This window comes from Eriocheir sinensis, chromosome 46 (assembly GCF_024679095.1).
Source record: "Eriocheir sinensis breed Jianghai 21 chromosome 46, ASM2467909v1, whole genome shotgun sequence".
NCBI lineage: Eukaryota > Metazoa > Arthropoda > Malacostraca > Decapoda > Varunidae > Eriocheir > Eriocheir sinensis.
The window spans coordinates 3,669,192-3,685,306 of NC_066554.1; the positions used below are offsets into that span (position 1 = coordinate 3,669,192).

Here is a 16,115-nt window from a genome sequence, read left to right on the forward strand (position 1 = left end):
ACATGATTTAAGAAATGAATTGCCAATTTTGTTTATATTAATGCTTTCTAGCTAAAATTTATATCCTTCAAGGCATTTTTCTTGCAGTCCTCTTCTTTTTCTAAATGTTTGCTACTTAATTCTACAATGAACACAATACACCAAGAGGAAAGCATAGGCATCATTACATCTATATACATGGATTTGAGGGCTTCTTAAATTTACTAAACTGCATAGTATGTTTAAATTTAGATCAAAATACAGTGCTTCACAATACCTCAATAAATACCTTTTCAACACAAAACATTCACAGTGATAGCTAATCAGAGCAATAATACTCTTGAGTTACTTATTTCCTATTTCTATCTTGTAAAGTTTTAGTGTGTGTACCTGTGTGTGCTCACCTACTCATGCTATGCCTCACACCAGTTAATCAGGCCATGGCACGCGAGGCAACACTGTTCCCACCTAGTTGGTGAGTGGTTGGAGGAGCCTGCTCCATTTTGTTGTTCTTTGTTATAATTCTCAATTGTTCAGTATTGTGGCACACTTCTATGAGTGCAAACAAGTTGTAATTTAAATGTGTGCTATACCAATGTTTAGACTGAGAAGGTTTCTTACTTTTCTGCTATTATTTAAGGGGATGTGATATATTGTAGTACTTTGAGGACTCATATCTGTATCTGCCAATGAAAATCACATTATTGGTAAGTATGTAATGGATTTTCTATTGCTTTTGAAAATTTCATTGAAATAATCAGTGTCACAAATAATAGAGCATTAATGTAAAAAACTATAAAATTGAGCAGCACCTCCAGCCAGTCAGAAACTAGGTGGAAGTGTTGCCATACATGCCATGGCCAGATTGACTGGTATGAGGAATAGTATTTACTTGGCTATAATACACAGGATCTAGCTTTAAACTGCTTATTTTTAAGCTGTCTAGAAATGCCGTCATACCTTCATTACCTCACAGAATTTCTGTTCTCTACATGCAATTATTTTATATCCTCTTTTAACACCTTGGCCAAGTCATGCCCAGAAACTTGAGGTTGCAAGATGAGCATGCTAAACACTATTTACCTATTTGTAAATAGTGTTTAGTATGCTCTACTATGCTACAGGTTGTGTGTGTGTGTGTGTGTGTGTGTGTTTACTTAGCTGTGAAATACAAAAAAAATGAGCTACATTCATTAGGTTCCGTATCTTAGTCCCATTCAGTTGAATCTAGTTTAAAACTCATTTTTGTTTGTGTGTGTGATTTACCAAGGGTCTGATTATGTGTGCTCTGAGCCACATGTTGACACATCTATAGGTACAACATGGCCCCTTTATGAAAATGAGAGTGCTAGTGTATATATATATATATATATATATATATATATATATATATATATATATATATATATATATATATATATATATATATATATATATATATATATATATATATATTGAGACATCACCAATATCTTTGGAAAGCCCAGCGGTGATAGCAAGGAGGGGGACCACCTCTCACGGGGCCTCAGGCCCACACTGCGGAGAGAGGCGGCCACGAGGTGTGGTGCTGGCAGCGAATCGTGTGGCCGACAGCGCGCGCGTCCAGTCTGTTGTACAGTAATGCATCTGGAGATTGCTTGCGAGGAGACAGCTTGAATAGGCTGTGGGCTATGGTGTTGTTTTGTTGGTGTTTTGCGTTCATGTGGGGGGTGGTAGCCTTGGCCCTTTTCCGAGGACGCTTGTGTGAGTGTCAGTTGGGGCGTCGCAAGGGTTTGAGGTGGCGGCTGGCCGCTCAAGGTCGGGTGGCGAGTATGGAATAACGTGTTAGCACTCGAAGAAAGAAGGGGGAGATTCGCAAGAGGAGGGCGGCATAAGTTCTCGGCCAGCTATGACACACACACACACTACACATCCAGAGTCTTTTACAGTTAAGAGGAGAGTGTGCAGGGGAGTCTGGTTGCCCCTTCCAGGCGAGTCTTTCCCCTGCTCGGGTTGTTTGGAGAAGTGGGTGGAAGTCCATCTTACGTAGAGGGCGGCATTCTCCAAATAACCTGAGAGAGGAGCGTCTGGCGTGGAGCAGAGTTAGAACAGCATTAATAGACTCCTTCAAGTATCACAAGCAGGCGGGACAGTATCTACCTGCGCTGCTTAGAGGAGAGAGAATTATCTTGTCTCCTGTAGAGAGTCTGCACTCAGGCGTTAAGAGCACGGGTCGTAGTTGCGGCCGTGCAGTCTGTTGCGGAGATTGGAGTTGGCAGACAGAATGGATAGTTAGTTCCGAGCAGGCCCCACTCGCTAGTTGTAATAGTGGCGACCTCGTTTAGGACACTTGAGTTGTTCTATTAACGTCAGTGCTATCAGTTACCTAATTTTTGCTTAGTCAGTATTATTGTTAACTCACTATGGCGACTCCTGTGCCAAGTACCCCAGGTAGCCCTCGCCCTGAGTCCCCACTGGAGGAGGTGATTGAGAGAACACCTTCCCAGAATAGTCGCAGAGTGTCTCCCACACCTGAACCATCCCGACCGTCCAGCCCTCAGTTGTTCGATCCACTTCCCCCTCTGCCTAATGCCTGTCCGTCTGGACCCACCTTTGGCTTCTATGGTTGGGCTCATTCTACTCCGTTGGGTCCAGGAGTGTTGGCTCCGGAGGTTCAACTGCAGTTGGAGTTGAGGAAGTTGGAGACTGAGAAGAGAAGGCTGCAACAGGAGAGGGAGGAGAGGAGACGGGAGAGGAGAGAAGGCTGCAACAAGAGAAGGAGGAGAGAAGGTTGCAGTATGAAGAGACAGAGTGGCAGAGGCAGTATGAGTTGGAGAAGTCACGCCTGGAGCTTGGGATAGACTCGTGTAGAGTAAACCCAACAGTGATTTAGGAAGAGACTCCGGAAGCTACCCTCATTAGAAGTTTGAAGCTAGTTCCGGATTTTGATGAGGAGAAGGTGACGGAGTGGTTAGTAAGGTTTGAGAAGAAGGCCTGGAAGTACGAGTGGCCTCGTGAGAGATGGGTGGGACTTGTGGCTAATAAACTGAAGGGCAAGGCACTGTCGGCGTACGACAGAATGGGGGTGGATGACCTGGAAGACTAAAGGCTTATGAATCACGGCCGGAGGCCTACAGGCTGATGTTCAGAGGGGCCCGCAAGAGAGCCACAGACACCTATGGGGCTTGCGCGCAGTACCTTGAGGAGACGGACAAGTGGTTGAGTGAAGGGGCTGGTACCTACAAAGGAGTGAGGGAGTTAATCCTCAAGGAGCACTTCACTAACATTGCTGTCAAGGACATTGGAGCAAAAATTAGGAAAAATATTTAGTGCCCTGAAAGAGGCAGCTACTTGGGCAAACGATCGAGTGTTAGCCCTACAAGGTTCGGGTCCCAAGCCAGAGGGAGGGGCACCGGCCACTCGTGAGAGGCCTGCTGGAGGAGCAGCCTCTGTTAAAAAGTCACTAAATCAGTCCAGTACAGCCCATGAGGGTGAGAAGTCGAGTGGGCGTAAGAACCCTACTTCCAGCCCTCAGGTAGCCTGCTTTTACAGCAAGCAGGCAGGGCACATCAAGCCCCATTGTGCTAAGTGGATGGCAACCCAAGAGGCTAAACAGGTGGCTTTGATTGTTGGGTCCAGTCAGGTGGGTAGGAGGTGCTTGGAGGATGGTAAGAGCGAGTGCGTGGCACCATGTAGTCTGGGGGGTAGCCTAGGAGGCACTACACTGGAGCGGGCCAGGAACGCCTTGTGGTTGACACCACCTCCAGAGAGGCTACCTCAGGAACCGCCCACGGACTGGTGTAAGCCCTTCATTTGCCAGGGTACAGTGAAGATCGAGGGTATCTGCTACCCAGTCACTGTGTTTCGGGACACAAGTGCACAACATTCGGTGTGCAGGAACGTGACTGGAAGGACTATAAGCACGGGGAGGTATGTGCTGTGCCGGGGTATGAACGCAGTGGATGTGTATGGTTGCATTCACATCGAGCTGGACTGCCCTATTATAGCAGCGGCAGCTCAAGTGGCAGTGGCTGAGGTTCTGCCGGTAAAAGGGGTAGATTTCCTGCTGGGAAATGACTTGGTGGAGTGAAGGTGTTCCCTTCACCCACAGATCCTGTCGCTGTCTCAGAGGAAACAGGTGAAACCTCTGTTACTGGTGGGGACGTTGACCTGGAGGTGAAAGCCTCATTCATAGTTGGTGCGGGCACATGTTCCGTGGCCAAGCTGAAGGGTGTTGTTGAGGAGGAGGAAGAGGAAGCTTCCCTTTCTCAGTGCACCAGAGGTGGTGCCGAGGTCAGCCCACTCCCCTGTCAGGACGCAAGGAAAGCGCCTGATGTCCCAGGTGTCATTGTGGCGGGAGATGTAGCTTCTCCTCCCCAGTGCACCAGAGGTGATGCCGGGTTTGGCCCACTGCCTTGTCAGGTCGCTGGGGCCGACTGTAGATACACAGGGTTACCAAGGAATGCGCCTGATGTTGCAGGTGTTATTGTGGAGGGAGATGTAGATTCTCCTCCCCAGTGCACCGGAGGTGGCGCCGGGTTTGGCCCACTGCCTTGTCAGGATGCTGGGGCTAACTGTGCATGCACAGGGCCACCAAGAAGAGCGCCTGATGTCGAAGGTGTTAACGAGGAGGAGGAAATGGTAGTTTCCCCTTCCCAGTGCACCAGAGGTGGTGCTGAGGTCAGCCCACCGCCTTGTCTGAATGCTGGGGCCGACTGTGTGCGCACAGGGTCACCAGCGCCAGTGTTTAACATCTGGGGTGTGAGCGTAGTGGAGGAAGAGGAAGCTTCCCCTGCCCAGCGCACCAGAGGAAGCACTCAGGGAAATGGCTTTTTATAGTCAGGTGCCCTGATCAGCACCGTACCCTCTAACCCCTTAGCTACTAGAGGATTAACCTCAGTTGATTTGGCTGAGTTGTGTGGTAAACAGTAGGAGGATGCTTCACTGAAGCCCTTGTTTGCCAGAGTGGGGAAGGAGAGGTATACAGGGGGTGGTAAGGAGCATTTTATGCTCATCGCGAATGTCTTGCATCGGAGGTGGACCCACGGGGACACCGAGGCAGGCATGAGAGTGGGTGGATGTGTTGCAAGTCATTGTCCCAGAAGGGTGTAGGCAGTCGTTGATGCAGCTAGCACATGAAGGTCCTTTGGCGGGTCACCTGGGTGCGAAGAAAACTGTGCAACGGCCGAGGAAAAATTTCTGGTGGCCACACATGACGACCCAGGTAGCTGCCAACATTAAGGAGTGCAACACTTGCTAGTCATGCCACATAGACATGCCCACTTGAGGGATGATGGCAGGGAGGTGCAGGAGGTGAGTGATGAGGTGATGAGATGATGACTGCAATACTCGATCGCACTCCGAAAGTAATGCAGCCCCCCTCCTGACCCCAGTAGGTCCTCAGGAGGGTGGAGGTGACGGGGTGGAATCGCATGTATAGTGTTCCGGGGGGGGGGCAACCTCAGGTTAGAGGGACAGGCCCAGCCAGTGACATTAGTGCAAGCCCTTCTTTCAACCTGGTAGTGGGTGGTCAAGAGGATGGAGGAGGTGGCGGGGCGGACTGCATGAGTAATGTCCCGGAGGAGCTGCCTCAGGTTAGAGGCATGGGCTTGGCTGATAGCATTGCTGGCAGCGCCACTAAAGTCCGGGTCCTCGGCGTGACCAAAGACTGGGAAGGTGTAAAGCAGCTGGTGCGAGGAGGTATGCCTGTGGGAGGAGGCAGCTCTAAAGGCATGAGCAGTGTCTTGGATGAGCAATCTCAGTCAGGGAGGCAAGGTGCTGCTGGAGGAAATATTGCCGGTACTTCCTTAGATCTGGCAGTAGGTGTAGAAGAAGGGACTGAGGTTGGACAAGTTACGAAAATTTTGTCCCTTGGTTCAAAATTTTCCCCCAGAGGTGGGCATGTGATACCGCTGATGTCTTTGAAAAGCCCAGCGGTGATGGCAAAAAGGGGGACCACCTCTCGCGGGGCCCCTGGCCCACACGGCGGAGAGAGGCGGCCACGAGGCACGGTACCGGCAGCGAATCGTGCGGGTCCAGTCTGTTGTACATTAATGCATCTGGAGATTGCTTACGAGGAGACAGCCTGAATAGGCTGTGGGCTGTGGTGCTGTTTTGTGTTCATGTGGGGGGTGGTAGCCCAGGGATGGGTCGGAAGCTTGAAGGAATCCCTGCGGTGACTTGGCAACTCGTCTCTGGGCGACGGGGCTGGCTGGAAGGGCGGGTGCTTGGCCAGTGCGGTGCACATAGACAGAAGCTTGCTTGCCTGCTAAGCGACCACATGTGCTGCCTTTGCTCTGAGAGCCAGCCTTATTCTAGTTTCTTTGATGTAGGCTGCGTCACGCAGCCTTACCCAAAGTAGGTCATTTAGTCTGGGGTGGCTGTGCCACTTTACCAGTCTTAATTTAGGGGCTATTGGCACTTTTCCAAGGATGTTCGTGCGAGTGTTGGTTGGTGCATCGCGAGGGTTCGACGCAGCGGCTGGCCGCTCAAGGTCGGGTGGCGAGTATGGATTAGGTGTTAGCACTCGAAGAAACGAGGGGGAGATTCGCAAGTGGAGGGCGGCATCAGTTCTCAGCCTGCTATGATACACACACACACTACACATCCAGTCTTTTACATTTAAGAGGAGAGTGTGCAAGGGAGTCCAGTTGCCCCTTCCAGGCGAGTATTTCCCCTGCTCGGGTTGTTTGGAGAAGTGAGGAACGTCTGACGTGGAGTAGAGTTAGAACAGCATTAATAGACTCCTTCAAGTATCGCAAGCAGGCGGGACAGTAGCTGCCTGCGCTGCCCAGAGGAGAGAGAATTATCTTGTCTCCTCTAGAGAGTCTGGACTCAGGCGTTAAGAGCACGGGTCGTAGCTGTGGCCGTGTGGCCTGTTGCAGAGATTGTAGAGTCGGTGGATGGAACGGGTAGTTGGTTCCGAGCAGGCTCCTCTCGCTAGTTGTAACAATATATATATATATATATATATATATATATATATATATATATATATATATATATATATATATATATATATATATATATATATATATATATATATATATATATATATATATATATATATATATATATATATATATATATATATATATATATATATATATATATATATATATATGCCATCTGTAGATTCACTCATGTGTCCTATATTCCCTGTGCAGTGTTACCTAGTAACTGAGCTGGCTGGCAAGTAGGCAATAACTTGAATCATGCTTACCTAGAAGTGTAGAAGTAAAGTTGGGGGTGTGTGCTAAAGATGCACGTGGCCTCAGTGGTCATTTTCATCACATTGGCCCTTGAGCCTGTGGCAGGAACTAACCCATTACCCTGGGACACAGGGCCAGTGTGACATCTTGGTTACCAGAGTTACCTTTCCCAGGTTTTTCCAGGTGCCCATTTATTTATTTATTAGGCAGAGTAGTAGCTCAAAGTTGTTGTAGAGAATCTCCTGGCAACACCATGGTAATTATCCTTGTTTTTGCTGATGACCCAAAGTGATAGCTTATTATCCATTGCATTCTATTATCAGCATTAATAGTCTTAGTTTATAGAAGAAGGTTTTTCTGGTGTATTTCTGTGTTTCATGAATGCTAATGTCTATTCAATTCTCACTTCCACTTTCCATAGGTATCATTTCCTAGGTCTCTGATCCAAAACTTTACAATAAAACTTGTCTGCATTCACTGGTTGTTGTTTTTCCTTTGCTTTCTAAACTGGCTCCCTTATTTCTGTTCTTTCTTCTTCATTTGCATGCCCCTTAAACATGCTTTCTTTAATCCTTCTTACATGCTATATTCTGTATTCTGTTGAATATATCATTTATCATGACTGTGGTGTAGTGGTTACCTGCCTGGCTATGAGACCAAAATCTTTGGTTCAATCCTAGACAAAGTGATTAGTGAACAGCCTATCCAGGTGTTTGTCCTCCCTTTCAGGCTGGTCAATAAATGGGTACCTGGAGAAATCTGGGGAAGATAAACTGTGGTAATCCATATGTTACTCTTTCCCTGTGGCTGAAGGGCTAATGAGAGAGAGATGAGCACTGAGGTCACACGCAGCTTAGTGTACATCACAAACTTTTACATGAATGGGACGAACCTTAACATTTAGTGGCAGTGTGCCTCCTTCCACACATCTTAGAATCATGTGATTGCTATTTGAGTAATAGTAAGTAATTCAACTTCCTGATTATCCTTTAAAAAAGGAAAATAATATATCCAGAGGTACAGCACTTGGGTACAAGGTTCAGCAAACTTTACTTTTCAACTTGCCATTGATCATTTGGAAGAACAGTAATACACTTTGTTATCAATTCAAACTTGTAAAAAGCATTACTGCTTCATAAATGCTGTGCCTCATGCCAGTGACTTCACATGTTACATACATACATACATTATATATATATATATATATATATATATATATATATATATATATATATATATATATATATATATATATATATATATATATATATATATATATATATATATATATATATATTTGTATGTGTGTGTGTGTATGTGTGTAAACATGGCTCATGGATATCAATATATAGCATTTGGTAACTTGTATAGTAACTACTGGAATGTAAACAATGTAATAAATAATTTTGAGTTACACATTTAAAAATATGATGGCCTCCCTAGGTTTATGCTCTCAATTTGGCCATGCATTTTACTTGTGCTTCTCTGGCTTGAGTGCTTCCAAATTAGTAATGAAGGATATCTAAAATGAACTTCTGTTGAATACTCATGCAAAGGGAAATACGTATTTTTGTACTTTCTGCAGAAATAATCATTAATGGTGCCTGTGCTCCTCTTAAAAATAACATAATCAATGTCTATGCCTTATGGTCCCTTAAATATTTCTAAAGCACAAACACAGATTCTCAGTACATTTTCATGCATGGCACTAACACTTTGAGGTAGAGTATCCTTGTAAATATTACTTTATGAAATAAAATTTACCTGCATGTAATCATGTACTCCACAACTACAACTGATAAGAAGGAATTTTTTACTTGATTTTCATTAAAGCATTAGTGCTCTGATTGCTAAATAAAAATATTGAGTTTCATGCAGCAGTCAGAAACAATTAAGTTAAACTACTTAAATTAAAAGCACATTCAACAGCAGAGGACTGAAAATAACATACAGTACTGTGGATACCTACACTTTGGGAATGTTCATTGCAAGTACAGAAACTGGGCAACTCATAGGTATTACTGACTGGTATCAATCACACTTGATCCATCATCCATCAAAAAGTTTACACATTATTCATAAGATGGGATGATTAGCATGAAAGCTTAACAAAATCTATATACAAGATTTCATTTAAAGTAAGAAAATATAACTATAGCACTTAGCTTTCTTTGCAGGAAGTTATTGATATCTAATTGGACCTTTGATGCTGATATATGTGGTATCTAGTGTAATTGCTATCCAGATATGGTAATGATTAGGGGGATGACAGAGGGAGATGTGGCTGGACGGACCCTTGTGACTCTGTGCAGGAGGAGGAGTCAAGACGGTAATGGCGATCAGCTTCAGTCTCACTCATCCTGATCTCCTCAGACCCTGATGGCGACATGTGGCGTGAAGGATGATGCTCGAGCTGCCGTATTAAGTCTTCTAAGTTACGGATCCTGATGGGTCCACATGGTGGGGCTTGATCGTCTTCTCCTCCCGAGTCAGCTAGCTTTTCATGAGATGCTTTGAGTCTGGTGAATTCTGCTGCACCACCAACAGCAGCAGCTCCAGGTGAAAATCGTGGGTATGAGTCACGATGAGCTGTATGTAACTCATCTGAGGACAAGGATGTTGCTCCAGATCGATGAGATGCAGCTCGTTTAAGAGCATCGATGATATCTTCATGGTAACCATTCAGACTTTTGAGTGTTCGTTCAACCTCAGAGACTTGGCACTCAGCATCAACGTTGTTATCACTCTGGCTAAGGACATCGTTGTTGTCGCTCTGGGACTCCTCACCCCACTTCTCCTTCTCTGCTGGCGTGAGGAGGCCATATGACTTCTTCAGGATCCCTTTCTCAGGTATCTTGCTCAAGTTGTTAGATGGTAGCTCAATGAACGACACCGCCTCATCCTCCCCTGGAAAGATGGAGACACGTCACCTGTATTCTTGCAGATTCTGTTTTATTGACACAGAATTACTGCATATCTAATTAACCCAACCTTTAATGTGGCTTTTATGTGAATGTGCCAAATTTACATTGCATTTTCTTAAGATTAGACCACATAACATACTGCTTTGTAGTCAATAATTTATGAGCCACAACATGTACTTTTGGAAAAATTTATTCTTAAATTCTAGATCCCTGCTCTTGGGACGTGCCTCTCTTTCCAAGGGATGGGTAGGGAAGGGTCATCCTTGTCAGCAACCACTAAATACATTCTCAAGACATATTGTTAACCATCAATGTAATTACAGATGCCCACAGTGTATGGCATACAGGGAATCCATGATATATAAGCATTTTTCAGATTAATTCTCCACATGAGTACAGAAAATATACAACTATTTTTTTTCTTCATTTTAGTATTTTTTGTAAAAAAAAAAAAAAAACAAAAAAAGCAGCTAGCTGGCTGGAAATTATTAAATGAACACTAAACTGATGGTCTCTCGATTGGCATACACTTCCTACTTTTCTTGCATCAAAACCACCTTTTTTTCATTGTCCTTGAATGTCACAGTGTATTTTGCAATAAAGAAACATCTAAGGCATGATGCCGAGTCATGAAGAACTGATTCAGTTTGTTGGGTAGTCAGAGCTGCAAGCTCTTTTTAAATAAAGAAGATCACCAGAGAAGAGAGAGAATGCAACAGTAACTACACACTAGTAACTCGATAAAAGAGAAAGTGCTGCAAGCTTGCTTTTGTATATACATGTATACTTTTAAATGTTTAATCAATGATCCAAGTTGATATATATACATGATCATTATTGTTTGTATGAATGTACCTTAAGAGAAAACCATAAATCTACTCACAAAATGTGAGGAGTCTCCAGGACCACTTCCTCACTGGCCTGTAGCAGATACAGAATTAAAGGACTACTCATGACTACTATTCTTGACTGAGACTTGTTACATTATTTTTAAATTACTGGCCAACACACTCTGCACAGGGTGCACAAGACAATGGTCACAGGACAAATTTGTTATTTCATTATGCTTCTATATGGAGTAACTTTTCACCTCACATGTTCCCCCCAAGTTTCTCTTCAACACTAGAAAAATTCAAAGAAAGTCTCAAAGGAGTCACTGATGGTGATTTTTCCTTATAGTTCTTTAATCTATTTATGAAGAGTTTTTAAATGAAGTGGAATGAATAATCATATTATGTCATGGATTCCCTGTGTGTGTGTGTGTGTGTGTGTGTGTATGATTCACTATGATCTGATCATGCACTGGACTTGCAATCACCTGCCAGCACCTTCCCCAAAACAGTTTGAAACTCAAGTGATGAATTTTTGGGTACGACCGAAGCCTCACACCACACCAGTACACACCAGGGAGGTGGGACGCAACCCCCAACTGACAACCGGTACCCATTCACTGCTACGTGGACTGGGGAGGTGGATTGAATGAAATTTCCCATTGGCCTCCACTCTACTCGGGAATTGAACCCAGGACCTTTTGGTTGTGAGGTGAGTGTGCTAGCCTCTGCACTATGGAGTTGTGTGTGTGTGTGTGCATGTGTGTGTGTGTGTGTGTGTGTGTGTGTGTGTGTGTGTGTGTGTGTGTGTGTGTAATTCACCTCTTGGTCTGCTGCGGGTCTCTCTCGAGACAGCCAGCCGTTCCCCTACGGAAGGAGTTACAGAGCTCAGTGACCGATCTTTGGGTACGATTGTGACCACTCACACACAACACACCGCGACAACGAGGTCACAACTCCTCGCCTTAAGTCACGTACCTACTCACTGTTAGGTGAACAGGGGCTACACGTGAAAGATGATAAACCCAACTTATCTTCACCCGGTCGGGGAATCGAACCCAGGTCCTTCTGGTTGTGAGGCAGACGCTCTAACCACTCAGAGACTGGGCCATGTGTGTGTGTGTGTGTGTGTGTGTGTGTGTGTGTGTGTGTGTGTGTGTGTATATATATATATATATATATATATATATATATATATATATATATATATATATATATATATATATATATATATATATATATAGATAGATAGATAGATATAGATATATAGATATATAGATATATATAGATATTGGGTGCCCTGCGCATTATCGTCCAGATCCAGATCTCTCTCTCTCTCTCTCTCTCTCTCTCTCTCTATGTTTCTATTCAGTGCCTCTATTTGTAATTTGATCTAAATGTTCTGCAAATTTCTTTATTTCATTACACCATCACCTGAATTGCTTCCCTGTAAGACTTTTTATAATAGTCATTTCCCAGTGTATTACTTGTTTTCCATAAGCTGTTCCTCTCTTTTACATGTGGGTTCTGACTACAGCCATTTCTTGATTTATACTGCCTGTAATATATCTGCTCTCTTATCCATTTGCAGTTTTACTTATCTATTATAGTGATACCCAAAACCGACCTTTTCATACCTCTTTGGACACTTCTCAATTTCCTTTCCAGACTTGGTCAATGTCCATGTTTCTGTTCAGTGTCAGGCAGAGAGGATGCACTGGAAAACCCATCTCTTTAGCCACAACAGTAGAGGGACCCTTAATATGTTACCTTGTCTTACAAGTGCCCTTCAACTCAGTCTTGCACCTCTTTCTATTTTTGGTTCAAATAAGGAATTTTTTTGTATCAGTTGTACTAAGTTATTAATATATGATTTCTAGAACTTCCTCTTGGATGACAATTCGTTTGAATTGTGCATAACTGTTGAATATAACTTTAGTCTTCTTATTCATCTTAAGTCCTACTTGTAGATTTTCCCTGTTTAGATCTATCAAATGTGCCATATCATGATCCACAGCTCTTGTTAAAAGAACAATACTATCTGCAGATTGAAGACTCATAAGCTACTTATTTCCTATTCTAATTTCTTTATTCTCCCAGTGAAGTTTTTTGAAAATTTTCTCTAAGTATGCCAAAAACATTTTTGGTGATACAGTATCACCCTGTTTAACCCATATCTTATTTGGACTTTTACAGAATATATTTTTATAAGTTAAATGGTCACTGTTCCATCTTCAAAAATTCTACAATAGCTTTCTCGTATGTCTTGTTGTCAGGCCACACTCAGCAGTTATAGTTTCCACTGAGCTGAAGCCTTCCCAGAGTCAATGAGTGACAAACAAAGCAGTTTTCTGCACTCATTTGTTTTCTTTATTGCCTTATTTACTGTCTGGATGTGATCCATGTTTGAGAGTCCACTTTGAAAACCAGCTTGTTATCTGGCCTTAGAATCTAATTTGTCTGAAATTTCGTTGGTGAAATTTTTTGTAATTTGTTAATAATTAATAGTAAGGTGAGAGTAAGATTTTTTTTTTTAGATCTTCTGGGCATCCTCTATTATGTATTAAGATTATGACTGCATTTTTCCAGTCTTTAAGTATTTTCCTTTCTTAAGACATTGTGAACATTTTTGATAAGTTTTTCAATGGCAATATCTCCAGTCTACACTAATAGCACCCTTTTTCATATATATATATATATATATATATATATATATATATCTATATATATATATATATATATATATATATATATATATATATATATATATATATATATATATATATATATATATATATATATATATATATATATGTATATGTATATCTGTATATTTTGTGTAAATGTGTGTTTTTACCCTGTTTTGATTGACAATAAAACCCTGGCACTCCAACCCCCCATTATTAAGAAACCCCAAGTATCTGGCAAAAATTTGGCTGGCAAAAGATTTAAAAAATCAAAGAAAAATCGTTGAAAAATTTTGAATATCCAACCAGCCTAAGATTTGAAATGCCCATGAAGCACTTTCACCACCTCTGGAGTATGCTTGCCATTCATTCAGTTGAGCTGTTAGCCACACAACAGTACACAAAGTTATGCTAACAAGTTTTACAAAGATGATGGTGTTAGCCAAATACCCAAAGCAAGACCAATAATAAGATCTGGCAACTTGTTGCCAGAGGGGATGTATGTGTGGGGGGAGGCAGTGTTTGAAAACAAATGGGATGTCATAGTTAATAAGTGTGGCCAGTGTCATATCTTCATATCTGCTGCTTATTCTTACCTTGTATGAATGTTTTGTTAAACTATGATTGCTGTTTCTAGTTAAGGGTCACCTGTAAGAGCAGGTGAGAATATTGTGACGGAGCTGTTTCTGGGATTCCATGCACCCAGCTGAACCACTGCCTTGTTGGACTCACCACCCCACCTGCAGGGAGTTGTGAGGCTAACAAGTCAACTGTATACAGGGCTGCCCTGCGTCCTGTGGCAGCAGAGGTGACACTGGCCACGCTCACTAACTAGAATGTTTTCTTTGTTTACAAACACTGCCCCCTCACCCGTATCACCCCAAGCAACAATTCGGCTCGTCTACGTTCAGGGGTTTGGCTAATACTGCCATCTTGGCAAAACTTGTTACCTCCATTGCTTTTACCATTACAAAGGCAATGCCGTGCCTCCTGGACTACTGGTAATGTTGCACAGTGCTGTGTGGCTAACGGGTCAAACAACAGCAGCAGCACAAACATACATACTTGTAGTTAGGAGATGCATTTCTGAGTGTATAGTACCTGTGTAAACATGTTTGGTTGAATGAAATTTCATGGGGAACTTTCATAATATATCCAAAGTATCTGGAATTTCCACTTATCTTTACTGTACAGGAAATAAGCTACACTGGTGTGTGTGTGTGTGTGTGTGTGTGTGTGTGTGTGTGAGTGTGTGTGTGTGTGTGTGGTGTGTGTGTATTTACCTAATTGTATTTACCTAGTTGTGAAATACAGGAAAAGAGCCGTACTAGGTTCGTGCTGTCCCGTCTCCACAATGCTTATTATCCAGTTTGGCTTTAAATTCATGAATTGTTTTGCACACACAGTCTCCTCATCAAGTTTGTTCCATGTTGTTATACTTCTGTATGGAAAACTGTATTTCTTGACGTCTCCCCAACAGACGCTCTTCTTCAATTTCCTACTATTCCCTCTTGTCTCCCTCCTATCACGTACCACTAAGTCTTCCCAGTCCAATTGTGTGTGTGTGTGTAATTCACCTCTTGGTCTGCTGAGGGTCTCTCTCGAGACAGCCAGCCGATCCCCTATGGAAGGAGCTCAGAGCTCAGTGACCGATCTTTGGGGAGGACTGAGACCACTCACACACAACACACCGTGACAACAAGGTCACAACTCCTCGCCCTAAGTCGCGTACCTACTCACTGCTAGGTGAACAGGGGCTACAAGTGAAAGACGATAAACCCAACTTATCTTCACCCAGTCGGGGAATCGAACCCCAGTCCTTCTGGTTGTGAGGCAGACGCTCTAACCACTGAGCTACAGGGCTGTGTGTGTGTGTGTGTGTGTGTGTGTGTGTGTGTGTGTGTGTGTGTGTGTGTGTGTGTGTGTGTGTGTGTACTGTATTTCATATTTTGCATGGAAGAGAGAAATGCTTTATGACCATTCTGTGTTAAGTAGACCAAATAACAACAACAGAGAGACTCAACCACTTGAAATATTGAAATAATAACATATTATGCAGCAAGATAAAGAATAGATAATTCTACACTTAAAAAAAAAAAAAAAAAAAAAAAGGAAGCACTATGCTAATAAAACATTTGGAAAAGAAGAAAAGTGTAGATGTATGATAATTACAATAAAATATTTCTCAATATTCATGATGATCCAGGTTTCTGTTCAAGAGCTACATATCATTACATTTTTCATGGTTAAATTAAACTTTTAAAGTTAATAATATAAATTTGTATAGAGCTATTATGCAAAGATATTTTTTTCCAATACTTTACTTTCATTTCTGGCTATATACCTAGTACATCATAATATATGAATGGGTATTTCAATAGTGACAAAAATAGGTAAATTCTTTACTTGTGAATCTAATTGTAATTCCAATTAATTAGTAATAATGTATATATATATATATATATATATATATCTATATATATATATATATATCTATCTATATAT

The 16,115-nt window shown here is 42.6% G+C and overlaps 1 protein-coding gene across 1 annotated transcript in view; it reads right to left on the bottom strand.

The window, feature by feature from the left end:
- The window catches only part of LOC126980992 (disintegrin and metalloproteinase domain-containing protein 11-like), a 274,102-nt gene that overhangs the window by 38,238 nt on the left and 219,749 nt on the right, over nucleotides 1–16,115 (bottom strand). The window contains exon 22 of the mRNA XM_050831531.1: nucleotides 9,464–10,076. Coding sequence (XP_050687488.1) covers nucleotides 9,464–10,076 — 613 coding nt within the window. The remainder of the gene's footprint in view (nucleotides 1–9,463; nucleotides 10,077–16,115) is intronic.